A 20020-nucleotide genomic window follows, 5' to 3' on the forward strand; every position below is an offset into this window, starting at 1 on the left:
ATATATTAGGTTGCAATAAATGCTATGAAAGAAGACAGAAGGTTAAGAAAGGATAGAGACTGACCAGACAGAGGGAAAATTTGCATATAAGGTAGCAACAGAGTAGAAAGTGAGGGAGACAGAAAATGAGCTTATCTGTGGGAAGAGTCAAATTTAAAACTGCTTTTCCTCAAGCACAAGTATTTGAAGATAGATATAAAATATGTTTTATACGTTCTATTTTGTTTACTGATTATATTTTATTTTTATCTTCCAATTTTAGTAACTCATATGTTAAAAATTGGGCTCATGGGCAAACATGGAAACAGTCCACATTTATGTCTATGGGGAAACGCTCCTATAAACTTATATTAAAGTTTTTGAGATGATCTGTCTCTTTCCTCAGTGCCAAATGAAGTGGATTTGTTCTTATTTTATGAAGACACAAAAACAGACCCTGAATTCACTAGGAATTATATATTTAGCAGAATCTTGGTGTACCTTACTGCATTTGTTAAGTAAGCTACCACTGAAATTGAAAAGTTTAAGAACATAAAGCATGAAATGCTGCAGGGAAAGTAATTCCAATATTCTACCTGCATGCACATTTTGTAAGAGAGATTTCCTTTCTAATCTCAACCTTAAAAAACTGAAAATATACATACATCATCACCATAAAAGTCAATGTACTAGGCTAGTATAAACTAGCCTTTTGTAGAACTGAAACAAAACTATTTACCTTTAAAGCTTTTGCAAACTTAAACTGTAGTAATTATAAACCGGCATGTTACCATTTGAAAGAAACCTTATGTCTAGCAGATGAGACATATCTGAAGGAAAAAGGGGGATGTGTTTTGGAAAGAGAAGCTCTCCAAAACACTTCATGTGCTAAATAGTCAGTTCAAATACTTTCTGCAATTTTATCTTGGCAAAGATTTTTTCACTGATTCTAACTTAGAAGGCTTAAATTTCCACAAACGAGCAATATTTGTAAAGTAGTACAAAGTAGAACAAGAGGTAAATAGTTTTACCTTAAACTAGTTTATCTCAATCTGTATTCTCATCTTTTTTTCTCTTTTAGAGGGATTCCTAGAGAGAAATGAACAAGCCTGAATTTCCAGATATACTACCATTGCAGAGATATAAAACAAGCTATCAGAAGAGTTATTTTTGTCTGAAGGTACATTCATCATTTGCAGCCATGAAATTAAAAGACGCTTACTCCTTGGAAGGAAAGTTATGACCAACCTAGACAGCATACTAAAAAGCAGAGACATTATTTTGCCAACAAAGGGACATCTAGTCAAGGCTATGGTTTTTCCAGTGGTTATGTATGGATGTGAGAGTTGAACTATAAAGAAAGCTGAGCGCCGAAGAATTGATGCTTTTGAACTGTGGTGTTGGAGAAGACTCTTGAGAGCCCCTTGGACTGCAAGGAGATCCAACCAGTCCATCCTAAAGAAGATCAGTCCTGGGTGTTCATTGGAAGGACTGACGCTGAAGCTGAAACTCCAATACTTTGGCCACCTGATGCGAAGAGCTGACTCATTTGAAAAGACCCTGATGCTGGGGAAGACTGAGGGCAGGAGGAGAAGGGGACAACAGAGGATGAGATGGCTGGATGGCAACACCGGCTCGATGGACATGGGTTTGGGTGAACTCTGGGAGTTGGTGATGGACAGGGAGGCCTGGCGTGCTGTGGTTCATGGGGTCGCAAAGAGCTGGACACGACTGAGCAACTGAACTGAACTGAACATTCAGATGGCTCTACTCAAAAGCTTTAAATATGAAAGCTTGAAATGAGTTCTTAGTACTAGCTATTTCAAGCATTTCAAACTGCACCTACAAAATCTGAAGATTTTATATTTTGAATGATATTATAAAAAGTAACAACAACAACACATGGATCAGGGATTCCCAGGTGGTGCTAGTGGTAAAATAACCTGCCTGCCAGTGCAGGAGACATAAGAGACACAGGTTTGACCCCTGGGTCAGGAAGATCACCTGGAGGAGGGCATGGCAACCCACTCCAGTATTCTTGCCTGGAGAATTCCATGGACAGAGGAGCCCAGCGGGCAACAGTCCATGGGATTGCAGAATTAGACATGAGTGAAGCAACTTAGACAAGGCTGTGATCCTAGTGTGATTAGATTGACTAGTTTTCTGTGAGTATGGTTTCAGTGTGTCTGCCCTCTGATGCCCTCTTGCAACACCTACTTTATTGACTATGCCAAAGCCTTTGACTGTGTGGATCACAATAAACTGGAAAATTCTGAAAGAGATGGGAATATCTGACCACCTGACCTGCCTCTTGAGAAACCTGTATGCAGGTCAGGAAGCAACAGTTAGAACTGGACATGGAACAACAGACTGGTTCCAAATAGGAAAAGGAGTACATCAAGGCTGTATATTGTCACCCTGCTTATTTAATTTATATGCAGAGTACATTTTGAGAAATGCTGGGCTGGAAGAAGCACAAGCTGGAATCAAGATTGCCAGGAGAACTATCAATAACCTCAGATATGCAGATGACACCACCCTTATGGCAGAAAGTGAAGAGGAACTAAAAAGCCTCTTGATGAAAGTAAAAGAGGAGAGTGAAAAAGTTGGCTTAAAGCTCAACATTCAGAAAACGAAGATCATGGCATCTGGTCCCATCACTTCATGGGAAATAGATGGGGAAACAGTGGAAACAGTGTCAGACTTTATTTTGGGGTGCTCCAAAATCACTGCAGATGGTGACTGCAGCCATGAAATTAAAAGACGTTTACTCCTTGGAAGGAAAGTTATGACCAACCTAGATAGCATATTCAAAAGCAGAGATATTACTTTGCCAACAAAGGTCCATCTAGTCAAGGCTATGGTTTTCCCAGTGGTCATGTATGGATGTGAGAGTTGGACTGTGAAGAAAACTGAGCACCAAAGAATTGATGCTTTTGAACTGTGTTGTTGGAGAAGACTCTTGAGAGTCCCTTGGACTGCAAGGACATCCAACCAGTCCATTCTGAAGGAGATCAGCCCTGGGATTTCTTTGGAAGGAATGATGCTAAAGCTGAAACTCCAGTACTTTGGCCACCTCATGCGAAGTGTTGACTCATTGGAAAAGACTCTGCTGCTGGGAGGGATTGGGGGCAGGAGGAGAAGGGGACGACAGAGAATGAGATGGCTGGATGGCATCACTGACTCGATGGACATGAGTCTGAGTGAACTCCAGGAGTTGGTGATGGACAGGGAGGCCTGGCGTGCTGCGATTCATGGGGTCAGAGTCCGACACAACTGAGCAACTGAACTGAACTGAACTGAAGCAACTTAGCATGCATGCATATATTGTAAAAAAAAAAAAAAAGTACAAAGTGGACGGGAAAATTAATCACCCACAGTTACACCACCCAGTTACAGCATCTAACATGACTGTACTGTCTTACAACTTTGATAATACATATTTTTAACCCAATTCTTTTTCAAAGTTGTAGATTCTAATTTACTTTAAATATAATCTTTTATTAACTATAAAACAAAATCTGACATATAGAAAATTTTAAAAGTAAAATGAATAACACTTAATTGGTTTTCATAATTCTTTTTTTTCCAAAGTGTATATATTTAATATCTTGATTTTAAGCACAATTAATTGTGGAACATTCACTGGTCCCAAGTGGAAGATGATGTAACAAAGGGCTTGGTTATCAGATAATACCACCACTGGGGTTTATTAGTGCTTCCCATTAAAAAAGAAGAACAACCTCTTCAAGTAATTTAAAATACATTTTAAAGATTCATATTATTGTGGAAGCTCCCTGGAAACGAAAACAGCTATTATTTGTTCTCTACTCTTGTGGAAACAATCTAGAGATCATTTGAGAGCTAAAACACAAAAACAAAAAGAACATAATCTTCTCTCCAAAAACATGATTTCTTTTCCTTGCTCTAATTTTTTTTCTTAGAAATAAAAATAATTACAAGGGCACAAATACAATGAGAAACAAACTTTGAGGCAAAACACCTTACAGTCTATTAGGGCATTTTTTTTTACTGTATTGGATCTAAATCATTTTCAAATGGAACAAAATCTCCTAAAATACTAAAGCTGTAACTTTACTATATTCCAACTATACTTCTTATTTATTCCACAATTTTTTTTTTTTTTATTTTTGGTGCACAGGCTTATTAGCTGCTTCATGGCATGTGAGATCTTCCTGGACCACGGACTAAACTTGTGTTACCTTGCATTGGCAGGCAGATTCTTTACCACTGAGACACCAGAGAAGCCCTTATTTACTCCAGAATAAACTCTTTTCAGCTTCATTAACTGCCTTTTCTCAATTAAGCATTTCAACTTTTAATATACATTATACACACTTTAATCATGTTTTTCTCATCTTTCCAAATTGAAGACAAATCCTTACACAAGGTTCTGTCTTGGATCCCCTTGTATTTTTACTAGACTCTATCCTGGGCCTTCCCTCCCATTTCTTCAACCATTCTCCTTTTGCAGGTTAATTCCTAATTAAACACCTCTAATCTAGCACCAGTCACTCTGCTGAGCTCCATATTCAGCCTTCTAATAATTCTCAGCTGCGTATCTTCAAATGCATGCCTCCTTTCACATTCCCTCAGCATCACCATCACTTGGGCTCAAATGTATTCATATTTTGGACATCATCCTCTCCATCATACCCACATCCAGTAGCTTGCTACTGTGCTACTTTTACTTACAGAATTTACTTCTCTTATAGCTTTATCCGCCTATTTATTTCTACTGCTTATTATTTTTTGATGGTATTAACTCAAGAGCCTTTTAATAGGTTTCCTTCATTCTCTCTTCTTCCATTTTAGCCCTCAAACCTCAAAATAGTAGTACAATCATGTCACTCCCTTAGCTAAAAATTGTGATGAATCCACACTGCCTACATTATAAATTCCTTAGCAAGCAATCAAGGTCCTCCGTAATTACTGTTGCTGTTGTTCAGTCGCTAAGTGGTGTCTGACTCTTTGTGACCCCATGGACTGCAGCACATCAGGCTTCCCTGTCCTTCACTATTTCCTTGAGTTTGCTCAAATTCTTGCCCATTGAGTCGGTGATACTATCTAACCATCTCACCCTCTGTCATCCCCTTCTCCTTTTGCCATCAATCTTTCCCAGCATCAGGGTCTTTTTGAACGAATCCTCCATAATTAGTCCCAGCTTATCTTTCTAGATTTATCTGCCACTACAGGATCTCATCATTCTAACCAACCACTGGATATAAACCACTCCTCTGCAATATGCCCTCTCCTGCCTCCATACATGTAATTGTTTGTTTACTTACCACCTTGAAGTTAGGGATAAAGTCATGTTTATCATTGTAATCACAGAGCTTCACAAACTACCCATCATAGGATAGGTCAAATAATTGTTTCATGAACTCTTAAACTTCACCTATCAATAGTCTACTCACCTTTCAAAATTATGACCTCTAAAACAAAATCTAATGAAGTATTTTTTTCAATCCCAGCTTTCCCACCTCCTTCGAGTAGTTGATCCCTCCTCTGTACTTTCATAAAACTCTGTAATAAAGCTAATCACAGTAGTCCTCAAAGAATGCACCCTTAGAATATATAGTTAATCCTTGAACAAGAGATGTTTTAACTGCTTGAGTCCACTTAAACACAGATCTTTTTCAACAGTAAATACTACAGCACTACACGGTCCTCAGTTGGATTCAGCTGGTTGAATCTGCAGATTCAGAACCCCGGATAGGGAGGAACCAAGTACATGCATTTGAATTGTGATGTTGGAGAAGACTCCTGAGACTCCCTTGGACTGCAAGGAGATCAAACCAATCAATCCTAAAGGAAATCAACCCTGAATACTCATTGGAAGGACTGATGCTGAAGCTGAAGCTCCAATACTATAGCCACCTGATGAGAAGAGCCAACTCATTGGAAAAGACCCTGATGCTGAGAAAGATTGAGGGCAGGAGGAAAAGGGGATGACAGAGGAAGAGATGGTTGCGTGGCATCATCGGCTCAATGAACATCAGTTTGAGCAAACTTTGGAAGATGGTGAAGGACAGGGAAGCCTGGCGTGCTGCAATTCATAGGGTCCCAAAGAGTCAGATATGACTAAGCAACAGAACAGCAATAAAATATATGGAGGGTCTATGCAGGGTCAAGTTAGTTTTTTTTTTTTCTTTATGTTTCAGGGTCAAGTTAGATGCAGATTTTCAACTGCATCAAAACCAACATATACCACCAAAAATCCAAAAATGATTGTTTTCCCAGTTTGTAGGGAGAAAAATCTGAGGAGCTAGGCAGAATCTCATCATTAAGGGTTTCTTTCCATAATTTCTTTTAAACCTTTTTTATCCCCTAGCAAAAAATCATACAACTAAATATATTGATATCTCAGGATGCACTGTAAACAGTGCCATGACTTCCAGGTGTTTTGACAATGGATCAAGTCTGAAAATCAGTTTTAACATATTTTAACCCTTTACCATAACTGTGTATGTAAACCTCTCGGGCCAAGAACCGTCCCTTAAGTCACAGAACAAAGCAGAAGCTCAAAAAATGTTTTGTTAGTTGAAATCCTTCCTCCGTCCTTTCATCACTGCACTTAAAACATTTTCTGAATCTTCTTAAATAGCACTTTTTTTTAAATAATGGCAACTATAATAAATAGAATTACATGGTGTATCAAGCACTAACATTCTATAATTCTGAACAAGAAGTAAATCCAGCTTCTATTAGCAAAGGTACTCAATTTTTAAAGACTTACAAAAAAAAGACAGAATTACACATTCCACTGGGAGTTGAACTACTAGGGAATAAGAAACACCTTGTTAAAATCCCCAGTTAATTTCTAGGTTTTGATCTTAGTTGAGAATAAGCAAGCCAACAAATGTCAAATTTAACTAAGAAGGAGATTAAAATCAAGGTACAAAATCCATATGTAGTTCAATTACTACTTGTACTTGGAAACCTCTGTTTTTAAATTTCTGAGGCTTCATAATGATGCTTTTGTATTTTCATGTCCAACTAAAAAGCAATTACAAAACTAAGTAATCTTTACCTATAGTTAAGAAAGCCTTTTTTTTTTTAAATAACCCATTATATGTACCTCTCTTTAACAGCAACTTAACTCAGAAATCAACAAAGATAAATCATGTTCAAGCTTATTTTCACCAAAATATTATTTTAAACGGCAAAAACTAAAACTTCAAGTTCAGCTCTGTTGGGGTCACGGGTGATGCCTATTCTGTAATTACAACTTATTAAAACTACATAGCAATATTCTTAAAGCTTTCAAAAATATTTTTAAATTTAAAAGCATTCAAAAATATAATTTAAAATTCAGAAGAGGCAAAAATTCTTATTAGGCATAACTTCTATTAAGTATTTTCTATTCCTTTCCACTTATTAGATGATTTTCTCCCTATTCCTTAATGCTAATTGCTATTTCCCTCCTGGGTATGTGGGCGTGTTCAGTTAAGTCTGACTCTCTGTGACCACATGGACTATAGCCCACCAGGCTCCTCTATCCATTGGATTTTCCAGGCAAGAACACTGGAGTGGGTTGCCATTTCCTACTCCAGAGGATCTTCCCAGCCCAGGGACTGAACCATATCTCTGGCGTCTCCTGCACTGGTAGGTGGGTTCTTTACCACTAGCGCCACCTGGGAAGCCCTCAGTTGCCTCAAATACATGAATGAGATCCTTTTTAAAATATGTAACTGTGAGACTAGATATGCTAGTCTTAGTCGCAGTTCTATCACAAATATTATATATATAAAACAGATTGTTATATATTACTAATAAAATTACATATGATAAAATGTCATTTGTAGATCATACAGATGTAGTGTTATCATAAACACAAGACGCAAACCAAAAAACTTAGAAATGTTAACAGGATAAAATAAAAATAAAATATACTAAAGTTGTAATATTTTCTTCCTTCTCCCCAGTTGATCATCCTGCATACCTGCTGAAAAGCGGACACTACCCTGGAGACCATAGTGTAGCCATAGGAAGTACCTGTAGTTCCCAGAAACACCTTGCTATCCCATGCCTTGCATTCACTGTAGTTCAATATTCTGGAATGTCTCTCTTAAACATTCCCTCTAAGAAAATCCAGAAGCAATCTTCAACTTCTTTAAGAAACAGTTCAAGTATAAACTTCTCTATACCTTTTAACTCCATTATATTGTAGAATCATCAATCTTTTTAAGTGTCTTTTCCCCTACTCAACTATATACCACTTAAAAGAGTAGAAAACCTCTCTTTTGATATCTGAATGTCTAGTTCTGACAGATACACATTTGTGCAAGGAATACTTCCAAAGAACAGATGAAAACACTGAGATTCAAGTTATACAATCTGCCCAAGGTACATGCCACTGGACTGCTCTGCAATAATGTGACACCCTCTCTATCTGATGTACCTCATTTCTTGCTCAGTAATATATGAAGCAGCTGTAAAATTCTACTTAAATTCGAAAATAAGGGTTAATTCAGTATCTTACAAATACATATGAGAAGACAAAAGAAAACAAATTTAATATCTAAGTGTTTTTTATTATTAAAATATGATATACCACTTATTTAGAAATAAGGTATCTGAATCATCTATTTGCTGAAAATCAGACTCATGTGGACAGTCTATAGAGTATTGTTCTGGAACATCTATATATCCTAACTGCATACCTAACAGTTATAATCTACGCTTTTCTTGAAGTGGTGCCCACTCAAAGCATTTATTTAGTAATGACTTAGATTTTAGCCTAGTACAGAAAAAGAAATGATTTCCTAGATCTACAAATGTGGTTTGTCGAACCTATTATTTACAAAATGTTTGTACATATCAAATACAAAAAAAGTGAGCGACTCAAAAAGCCTTAATTATCTCTTTGAGATCATCATATTACTATTTACTACTAAACTGCAAGAATTTTCTCTCTCCTGGACTAAGAATGTCAGAAATACATTACTATGTTTATAAACAAAAGAGTGTTTTCTGTATGGATGCTATTAGATTATATGGTAATACAGTATTTTGAACTTTAGTCATTAGGAATGATTCAAAACATTCAGAAATTAACCTTTATGTGAAAGAGAAATGGTCTCCCTGCTATTTTGCAGGACTTACATGCACAATGGTTCTGAAAACACCTGTATTCAAACCTATTTGCAACTTCTAAGCACTTTTCATGCAGTCATTATCCAGCCTCATTCTAAATCCCTGTTTCTAATCTGTAAAACTAGATGCTTGAACTAGATAAGCTCTATGGCTTCCTCCATATCTAAAATCTTGTGACATCAACTTGGAATATATTTTACTACTTAAAAATAATGTGAATGGACTGTTTCTCATGTGAGTCATAACTATAAAACACTGTGAAGACAAGGGTAACAAACACATCACACAAATAAAATGCCACTAAATAAAGTATAAAAAGTAATATACAAATTTGTGAATTATTCTATTACCAAATAATTCAGTGTTAAGAAAAGATTCAAGAAGAGGTTCCTTAGTTTAAACAGAGCCGCCCTAATGAGTCAAGCACTAAGTTAACCATTGTTTTCAGTGAAAGAAGTCACTGGTAGCCTCGAAAACAGTATAATTGGAAGCCAGAGACAGATTAGATTATTTTAAAATTACAATTATAAATCAAGGACAGAAAAGTTAACACAACTTTTCAGGAGCTTTTGGATAAAAGCACTCGCACACGTCCCAGTTTCAGATATGAGAACATTCATTTTATTCAACTACCACTACTAGCATTATAATGGTTAAAACTTATCTTGAGCTAACTATATGGGACTGGCACATTCGACTTTACATTTATTAATGCATTTAAGAAACAGCAACCCCATTAATTAGGTACTGTCATTATCCTCATTTTATAGATGAGGAAACTGAGGCCAAAAAGGTAGAGTGACTTGCAAGTTCACTTTCACTAGTAAAGGGTCAAACAACTGGATCACTTCAACCACAATTTCCAACAACTTTCAATTACTTTTTTATTCCTGACGAATTTCCGCTAGAGAAATTCAATTGGCTCCTATCAATCACAGAATTATAAATTAATATGTTTATTTTGGTAGCCTCCTGTGTTACATTATCACTTCTTACAATGGAAAAATAATTGTGAGGAGGGCATGGCAACCCACTCTAGTATTCTTGCCTGGAGAATGCCCATGGACAGAGGACCCGGCGCGGTACAGTCAATGGGGTCGAAAAGAGTCGGACACGACTGAGCACACCCACCCACCTAGAGTGTACCGAGAGCATACACACACCCACTCACCCTCCCACCTAGAGTGCACCGAGAGCGTCGAGCCACCTGACCTCCCTATGACTTCTGGGAGAATAAACACCAACATCCTAAGCTTATTAAAATATTTGTGCTGATACAAAAATTCAGTCCTCTCAGATGAAGCTGAGAGAAAATATCAAGAATATGCCACAGTAACTGTTAACCATTTAATAACACTATACACTCCGATGACCGAGCTGAGTAGTAAAACGATATAACCTTAAGTTTGAAACCACCTTTTACACGAGCGAACATAAATTTCTAATGATATTTCATTCCAAAAACGTTTAAAAGTTTCTTGCCAAAACTGTCTAATGAAAGTTGCAAGGCCATCTTCCATCCCACTAAAACTTTTCCTCTCCCTACTCCTATAATTCTTCCTACGGGCACCTTTTCACTTTACTTCCACAAACTTTACCTGCTCTTCAGCGCTCGGTTCTCGGCTCTCTCCTCGGGTTCTTTTCCGTCTGGGCGTGGGGTTCTTTCGGCCAACACCCTCCACACCCCTGCGGGCCCCCGCCCAGCACTGCTCCTCCTCCCGGGGTTCTGACTCAGCACCTATCAGCGACGCCCCCCGGCCCCTGGCCCAACCCATCCTCGGACACGTGCGAGGGTGTGTTTGTGTCAGTCCGTCAGTCCCGCCGGGAACTGGGCTCACTCACCGAGAAAGAAGCGCCAACTTCTGCTCCAGCATCATCTCCAGCTTCTGGCCCTGTTTGGAGATCCAGTGGTCCACTCCATGCTGGCGGTAGCACGTCTCCAGCATCAACCTGAAGTCCGCCACGAACTCGGTGATGCCCCCGTACTGGCCGCTGGCGAACTTCTCCTCCATCTTCAGCAGACACATGCCCTGACCGGGCTGCTGCGGGAGGGCGCGACTGCCCCGGCCTCCGCCGCGCGGCCCCTCGGCCGCCTCCTCTTCCCTGGTGGCAACGCCCCCCAAGGGCTGGAGGAATGGGGCGGTGAGGCCTCGGTGCTTCTCCTGCAGGAACTCGCCCAGGATGCGGTAGCCCTGCTGCAGCTCGTAGGTCAGCTCCTGCTCCTTGCAGCCACCGCCCCCGACCACCATCTCCTCCTCCTCTTCGTCGTCGTCCGCGTCCTCCCTCAAGGAGGCACTCCTTCGGGCCGGCCGTAAGGCCGGCGCCGCTGCCACCAACTCGTCGTCGTCCTCTTCCTCGGCCGCCGGTGGCGGCCGCTCCTCTTCTCCGGCCGGCTTCATCTCCCCCGGCTTCCCGGGCACGCTCATGCCTCCGGCAGGCCCAGCTTGGGCGGTGTGCAGCGGCCGCTCGAGGCGCCGGGGCACGCGTGAACGCGGACCGCTTCCTCAGGGCTCAGGGGCGCCGCGCAGCCTCAGCCGCATCGGGCCTCGCTCTTCTCAGCCGCTGGCTCGGCTCGGTGCGCGCGGGGGTCTCGAGCTTGCCGCCCGCGGGGCGGGGTTACATGGGGCGCGGGGGAGGGGGGAGAGAAGAGGAGAGCCTAGGTGCCCTCCTCTCCCCTCCCCCCGGCGGCGGCGCGCGCGCACGGCCCTAGCCTGCCTCACCCCTCCGCGCCCCGCCCGGCCGCTCTTAACCCGCCAGGCCTGGTTTGGCCTCCGCGCCCCACCCCCTCCCGGGCCGGCTTGAAGGCAGGGAGGGGGCGAGGAGAAAAGTGGGATTCTTCTCTAGCCTCCCCGGAGGGCGCCGAAACGCTGGGCCGCCGCGGGTCGGGCTCCTCCTCCTCTCCCTCACACTCCCTCCCGCCCCTCTCTACCTGCGGGGGACCCAGGCAGGAGGAGGCGGCGCGCGGACGGGGCCTGGCGACAACTGTCAGTTAGAAGCCCTACTGGGCGGGGGGAAGAGGAGGGGCCGGGAGAAAAGGGGGAGGGCACTTAGCGTCCCCCCCCTCCCCGCCCCGGCTCTCCAGGTTGGGGCGAGCTGTGGAAAGTAGCAAAGAAAGGGGCACCGTCGCCGTCGACGGTGAGCATGCGTAGTAGAACACTACCACCCCCACTTCACGTACCGCTACGTGAAAGCCGGGACTTCGTCTCAGCTTCAGGCCCTGAGGCCTGGTAGGTTGCGCGGAGCAATGATGTCATCAGCTTGTAGCCAACTGGAAGGGGCGGAGTGAAGAGAGACGCAAAGCGGCAGCTGGGCTTTGCTCGCCACCTCCTGAGTGGGAGGCTGAAAGGGTTTTAGAAGTGGGCTGTGCTAAGAAGATATTTGTTCCGCTAGACCCCTCTTAGCGATAAAAGCTAAAATTAATCCTGCAGGCGCTTGCTAGACAACTTTCGTTGATGGAAAGTGAAAGTAGACATAAGTGTAAGTAGACATAGAATGTAAATCCTATCCTATTGTAAAAAATTTCCCTTTGCACACTCAACACCCTCCATCCCCGTGACTGCTGGTTTTTCAACGTAGAATTGGAATTTGTAAAGTTTAGAAAGGTTCAAGGACTCGACCAATTGGAACATATGTTCACATGCAAAAGAAAAAGAGATGATGTATAGAACTCGAATTTCTAAAACTCCTGTCCCCGTTTTAACATCAGTTCCTATTTTGGAAGTTAATCCCATGTTTTCCGTTAAAGTGAAAAGACATCCCCACCTTCTCAATTTTTGACATCTGCTAAGAAGAGTAATGGAAGGGAATGGAACCTCATTTTAAAGTCCTTGGGACTTAAGTCTTCAAATATTTCAAATCTAAACTTCGGCATTAAACAGTCGTTAGCATGACCTTTCAATCTCACCACATTTTAAAATTACTGTTTAGGGAATGTGTAAGAAGTGAGCTTATCATTCCATTAGTTGACATATTGCTTAAAAATGAGTAGAAAGTAACTAACGGTTCCTTAATGCAGATATTACTATTTTCTCACGTTCTTTTTCAAAGATGCACATATTCCTTTTTCTGCTTACACAGGACGCTCTTGCTTGAAACATCAAATTACTTGAATACAAAATCAAAATTTCAGAAAGTAAGCATTTTAAAAGTAAAGATGTGTAACAAAGTGATTGGGATATATTGACTCTTAAGACTGTTTTACTTCCAATCAATGTGGACTTTTAAAGCACTGATAAAATTCGAAACTAAAAAGCTTTTTCTTTTTGTTTTTTGCGGGGGGGGGGGGACCGTCTAGTATGTTAGATAGTCTTAGGTAAGAGTTAAATGGGGACACTTTTAAGGTTTTAGGGTATTGACAACCCCCCACACAAACACACACCCATCATCTAGTTTATCTAGATCTCCTCTTACCTCATCAGACATTTGTCATTTATTAGTTATTTACAGCATTCTCTCTCCTTAGAGCCCATGAGTGAAAGTTGCTTAGCCGTGTGGACTCTTTGGGACCCCATGGACTATACAGTCCATGGAATTCTCCAGGCCAGAATACTGGAGTGGGTAGCCTTTCCCTTCTTCCCAACCAAGGAATCGAACTCAGGTCTACAGATGTACCTTAAATCAGGAACAAAGGCAGACCAGTCTTACTTCAGGGACTGGCAACCAAAGTGTCTAACTGGACATCTTTCATTTCCTTTGAGAAAGCCCAAGAATCTGGACCCATCCCATCAGATATCAACTCCTTTTCTTTAGCCACCAACCATATTTCATGACTCTCAGATAATATTAGCTTACATTTATTGAACCCTGTGCCACTGATCACTTTATATTCATAACCTTCTTTAATTCTCACAATTAGCTAGGCCTTATGTGAAGAGTTGGACACGACTGAGCTACTTCACTTTCACTTTTTACTTTCATGCACTGGAGAAGGAAATGGCAACCCACTCCAGTATTCTTGCCTGGAGAATCCCAGGGATGGGGGAGCCTAGTGGGCTGCCGTCTATGGGGTCTTACAGAGTCGGACACAACTGAAGCGACTTAGCAGCAGCAGCATGCTTATTTCACTGATGGAAAACTGTTTAGGTTAAAAAAGCAGCTTGCCAAAATTCAAATCTAGGTTTGTCTTCAAAATTGTCCAGGTGCCTATTCCAAGTCATATGGTCAGTTCAGTTCAGTCTCAGTCGTGCCCGACTCTTTGCGACCCCATGAATCACAGCACGCCAGGCCTCCCTGTCCATCACCAACTCCCGGAGTTCACTCAGACTCACGTCCATCGAGTTTTCCAATTTTTCATGCACAAGAATATATGGAATTGGTAGAAATGTTTACCAAAAGCTTCTTATATAAGGAATATTAATAAAGACACCTGGATGAGTAGCAGGAAACTTAGCTACGTGTCACTGAGAGGCCAATTAACTTTGATCGTAACTATTATGAAAGTAGAATCAGGTCCTTGAACTTTTAAAAAATATAGATAAATGAGAAGAAAAACTGCCTTTCAATCCCACCATCCATAGAAAACCTCTATTAATACTTTGTGGTGGGTTTTTTCTATTTATTCATCTATACTTTTAAATTTAATCTTATTAAAATTATGACCATACCCCAACCAATGTCCTTTTCTTTTTTTCGCTTCATTAACAATAAATAACTACAGGGAATGTATAGGAATTGCATATTTAAAATCTCAATTTCGTATTTCTGTCCGCAGTGGCCTAGATGGCCTGGTCAACTGGTAGGAGGGCAAACAGGGAGATTTTAATATAAAAGGAATTCCAGACCATAAAAAAGAACACAGAAGAGGTACAAACACCAACAGCAGTAACAGCTACCATTTATTAAGCACTTGCTAGGTCTTAAATACTCATTAAATGCTTTACATACACAGTACTCATAACAGCCCCAGGAAATCCATTACAGATGTATTTGTTCTTAAATTTTGGATCAATAATTTGCTGAGTAGAAAGCTTCTTTTTCTACCCTACAAAAAGCCTGAGATTAAAGACCAACATTGTAATTAATATAAGTAACCCCAAACTTATAGAACTGCTTTCTTAGAATCCACACTTACTGCTAAATGACTGGTCATCTCAAAGCTGTTTTCTTTTTCATGTTTAAAGACTAATTTTGCTTCCCTTTCACGATCACAATTGAATTCTCTTTAATGCTACTAAACAACTAAGAGTTTCTTCAAAACACATCTATTTAAGCCCCATTTTGAATCAGGGCTTCTCTTATTGAACTGCTTTGCAGGGAAAAATGGCATACACACACAATGCAATATTCTGCTCAAACACGTAACAGTGATTGACTCCCACAAATAATCATTTACTCTTTGTCAAATACTGTATTACAGTATGTTATATGCTACCAATGTTAGATGTACCAGGATACCCTTTACAATAACTGTGGTCCTTAAGAGTCCTGGATAAGTTAAAAAAGACAGACTGATCTGGCTAAGATTTTAAAGTTCTCTTAACTATCAGCTGGACACCTTGGGAACTAGAATATGGATATGTCTCAGCCTCAGGAGGACATTATTAAAAAGTTCTTATGTATTATGGAGAAAACTCCCCACATCCACTGCAGTATCTCAAAACTCTTTTCCAATACCAGCATCCTCCCATTACTATGAAAACTAGGAGTATCATAAAGGAGAAATAAGCCTGCCACTATATTCTTCACTCACAATTCCAAAGAGTTTGTCCTGGAAGTTCTTCTATCCCATCTTTGTGCACTCTTTAACATCTTGTGTTAGGCAGCAGGACACCCTGACACCAAGCACACTGCTTGCCCAGCATCAGGGATTTAGACAAATAGCAACAATATACATACTTCACATCAAATAGAAGAAAGGTGACAAACATTTTAAGACAACAGAAGCACAGGTTATCACCAAGGTCTGTGTTTGATAAAACATGCAAGGTAAACAGAGGCTATAACACTGACTAATCATGGAGAAACACTGGGAAGGAATATAAACTGCTTAGCAGGGAGAGTACAGCTCTCTCAATCATAATGGAATCCACTCACAACACTTATTTGGAGTTACTTTTATGGGGGATGATATTCAAGTAATATTAAAGTGCTTCAAGCAAAATTTAGCAATTCCTGTAAGGCTTCCTGCTGCTCATCATCAAGATGGGAAATGCATTCCAACCATAATTCTTCAGAAGTCTGTACCTGACGTACAACATTAGCTAGGCGTTTGGCACAAGGATCTTCATAGTTAATAGTCTCATTAATTTTTCCTTCTGCAATTATACTAATTATTTTTGGGAGATTGGAATTATTTGGACCAAGTACAACTGGGTGGTTACTTTCAATTAAGTCACAGAGAAAACTCAAAGTCTGAATAGCTTCCTCTTTATCCTCATGCAGTGGAAGCCATGACAACCAGTGTGGAAGAACTTCATCTACGTTTACACAGTTAGGCTTAAACCTCAAAATCTTCCCTACTGCTGAGATACAGTTCTCTGTAGCAATGACATTTTTTTTGGTTTTGGAATTTGCACACTTAATAACTTTCACCAGCAGCGGAACAGCTTCTGAACATAAAGAACGATAATCATCTCCACCAAACTGTGCCATAACACCCAGGCCATAAGCAGCAGCTTGCCTGACTTCAGGGTTGTTGTCTCGCATATTTAGTAGCATTGGCCACCGAAAATATTCAACATATTTAAATGAGGTTGGACTGCAGTGCTCTATGATATCATCAAATATGCACAATCCCCACTGTCTGTCTGGCCATGGCCTATTAGAACAAATTAGATTTACAATTAATGGAAGTAGCTGTTCAAACCACGGTAAAATCTTTTCCTTGTAAGTACTAAATAATGAGTGCAAAATATCTGATACTTTGGTCAGAATATAAACATCACATTCATCCTCATCTTGCAGAGACATTTCAACCTGTTGATCATAGTTTTCTTCCTGTCTTTTAACCTGTCTTAGTTCTTGGTTTTTAAAGTGCCCTTCAAGTTTTGCTTTCAGTATTTCTCCCAGTTCTTCCAAGTGTTCATCATTAAGGCACCCATCTCCCATTACTTCAATGGATTTTGCAAAAGAATTCATTATTTCTGAGAGTACATCTGTATCGGGTTCGGTCCCAATAGCCTTGATTAAGGGATCACATATGAATTGCCACATCTGTGCAAGATACTCTGGCCCCCGAATTCTTGCACATTCCAGGAGAAAAGGCAAGGACTCTGCAGCTGCCACTCGAACATTGTCATGGAAATAAAATTTCAGTAAAGGAACCATCAGTTTTACAACTTGTTCTGTATAGTCCATAAATCCTTCTCTTAACTCCTTAGCATAATAAACCAACATCTGGCAAGCAGTTGCTTTTGCTTCAAGTCCTGAAGTTTTAATTCCAAAACTTTGCTGGTCTCCAAGATTTACAAATTGCCATCCATCATCATCACTCATATTCTCCACATCTTGTGTGTCTAAGAGAGCAACGTCAGGTTTAGCTGAAGCAGTCTTAATAAGAGGCTCAATAACCAGTGGAAGGTACTGTTGAAAATCACTTCCAAGAATTTTACACATTCTAGCCCATGCTGAAACCATGTAAGAGGTCTGAGGGTCATCATCTTCCATATTATTTAAGTCTGATTGTGTCTTCAACAATAACTGCATCACATTTGATGCATCTTGCATAAATTTTTCCTTACCAACAGCAAGACCAACATGGCTAATGCATTCAATAGTCTTTCCTTTCAGAAGTTTGAGTTCCTTTTGAACAGCAAGCTCAACAGTATGCTTTAGTGAGGGCATAAATATATCATAGTATGGTACAAATTTTTCTTCTATTGTATCTGCAACTGAGGCAATGGTTGTCACAAGCTGTTCTAAGGCCAACTTAGTTCCATTGCGAATCAACTCTTGAAGTTTAATCACCAAGATGGAATGTAGATTTCTTAACATACTATCCAAATATAGAACCAGCAATGATTTGGGGCAGTCTTCAATAAAAATAATAAGCGCAGAAGCTGCATGTGACTGTACACGCTGATTACCTTGATTTTCCATAGTACGCAACAGAGCTGCAATCACAGTTTCATGGAATTTCTTTTGGAAGTTAGGTGCAAAATCTGTAGCCATCTGTCCAAGTGTAGTACAGGCTGCAGCCCTCACCCTTGGATGAGGATCCTGAAGAAAAAGCAAAACAGAGTTAACTGTTTCATCTAAAATTGATTCCATTTGCTGATGGCATCCTTCTCCAATAGCAGATAAGGCCATTAATCCAGCATGTCGGTATTTCCAGTCAGGGCTCTGCAGCATCTGCATGATATGCTCCTTAGTCATTGGTAAAACAAGTTTTCCACCAAGCCCACAAGCCAGTCTGTCTAATGCACTCTCAGCAGCAACTGCATTGCTGTCAAAATCATCTTCTTCCATTTCATCAGCATTTACCCAGTCCTCGTCATCTTGTAGATCAACCATCATTGCTAATATATGAGGAACTGCCTGTGCAATAATATTTGTATGTTTTTTCAACATTGGGGTGGCAGTTTCAGACAAGGTCACTATTACTTCAAGTGCCAGCTGGCGTTGCAGATTACTAAGTCTAGAGTCTCCACATAACTTTAGACTCAGTTGCAGAGTATCTTCTAAATAAGGACCCAAATATTTAGGTACAGTATCTGCAATCTCGACAAGGGATTCTAGCACTGAATCATCATCCTGGTAGCATGAATCATTCACAGCCTGTAAGATTCCAGGAAGCAAGTCTGCAAAGTCTTTGAAAAGACCAATATTATTCTCATTAGCAAGTACAAATGCAGCTGCAGCTCTAGCAGATAATGTCCTGATTGCTGGATGTTCTTGATCTTGAATACACTGGTCCAACAACCGTTTGATGATATCCAAATCGTGCCGCTCCTGGTTCCCAAAAATCCCCGGAAAGTGCCAGAAAACGTGAAGTGCAACTTCCCATAGAACCACATTTTTAGAGTAGATTGAATCAACAAGGAACTTCAGACCTTCAGGCCAGTGGTTAGTGCCATCCTCATCTATCAAATTCCTGGCCAGGACTGCAAAAATGTCACAAAGTTTTTTCCTCATACTAGCATGTGTTTCTAACTTAACAGCCAGTATCAGTTCAATCTTGACGTCCCTCTGAACATCAGAAGGCAAATTTGGATAGACTTCCTCAAACCCAGAGGACAAAAGCCGTCGTAGCAGGGCGGCAGCCATTTGTCTCACCTCATAACCTGCTCTTCTATTTCTGACGGCATCTAAGAGGAATGTAGTCTTACACAGACCTGGGATATTTTCATAGATTTCCTCTGCCTGCCGCCGCACCATACAGCTTGGATTGATCAGGTTCTTCAGAAGCTGGTAAAACTCTTGCTTTCCCGACACGGTCGCCGGTACTCCAGCAGACCCGGACGCCGCCATCGCGTTCTGTCAAAGCAACCGCGACGGGGAAGAAAGGCGGGGGTCTGCGTCCCGGAGCAGTGACATCAGCGAGGCGCCGGCGCGGAGGGGCGGGGCGGGGCCGCTTCTTCCTCCCCTGCCATGGCTCCTCTTGGTCCGGGCTTTGGGAGGCGGGAAGTCTGGTGGCGCGGGACTCGTGGGGTCGTGGTGGGAGCGAGGATCGCTCTCCGTCTGATTTCCAATAAAATGAAAATTCACCTGCAGAGGGGAAAAAATAAAAGTGTGATAATGACTATTAGAATGGGATTATGGGTTTTTTCGTCTTTTATTTCTAAACTATATCTATGGTTGTTAAACTGATAATTTTAAAACAGAGCATACGCCTTGAAAATCTGCTAAGTGAAAGAAGACAATCACGAAAGGCTATATGTTATATAATTCCCTTTATATGAAAGGTCTTAAATGGAAAATCCATACAGAAAGTAGATTAGTGTTTGGCAATGGCTGAGGGGAAGGGAGAATAGAGAATAACTGC

At 40.8% G+C, this 20020-nt stretch overlaps 2 protein-coding genes across 6 annotated transcripts in view; both read right to left on the bottom strand.

The window, feature by feature from the left end:
• The window catches only part of BRD10 (bromodomain containing 10), a 111054-nt gene extending 97734 nt beyond the window's left edge, over positions 1-13320 (bottom strand). For 2 of the 3 annotated variants that reach the window (XM_070375858.1, XM_005891355.3), the window contains exon 1: positions 10942-13320. In XM_070375858.1, coding sequence (XP_070231959.1) covers positions 10942-11525 — 584 coding nt within the window. In that variant the 5' untranslated portion in view covers positions 11526-13320. The remainder of the gene's footprint in view (positions 1-10941) is intronic. The other variant, XM_070375859.1, reaches the window with a different exon arrangement.
• Positions 13321-14920: 1600 nt separating this feature from the next.
• On the bottom strand, positions 14921-19538 carry RANBP6 (RAN binding protein 6). 3 transcript variants are annotated; one of them, XM_005891353.3, is made up of 2 exons: positions 19312-19538; positions 14921-18255 (listed from the first exon to the last, which is right to left on the bottom strand). In XM_005891353.3, exons 1-2 carry the CDS (start codon positions 19504-19506, stop codon positions 16189-16191), a joined length of 2262 nt encoding a protein of 753 aa, XP_005891415.1. In that variant the 5' UTR covers positions 19507-19538; the 3' UTR covers positions 14921-16188. The 3 variants fall into 3 exon arrangements, with proteins under 3 accessions (XP_005891415.1, XP_005891414.1, XP_005891416.1); XM_005891354.3 differs by having other exon boundaries at positions 18049-18255; positions 19371-19538; XM_005891352.2 differs by having other exon boundaries at positions 14921-19538.
• Between the last annotated feature and the right edge of the window lie 482 nt (positions 19539-20020).

This window comes from Bos mutus, chromosome 8 (genome assembly GCF_027580195.1).
Source record: "Bos mutus isolate GX-2022 chromosome 8, NWIPB_WYAK_1.1, whole genome shotgun sequence".
Classification (NCBI taxonomy): Eukaryota; Metazoa; Chordata; class Mammalia; order Artiodactyla; family Bovidae; genus Bos; species Bos mutus.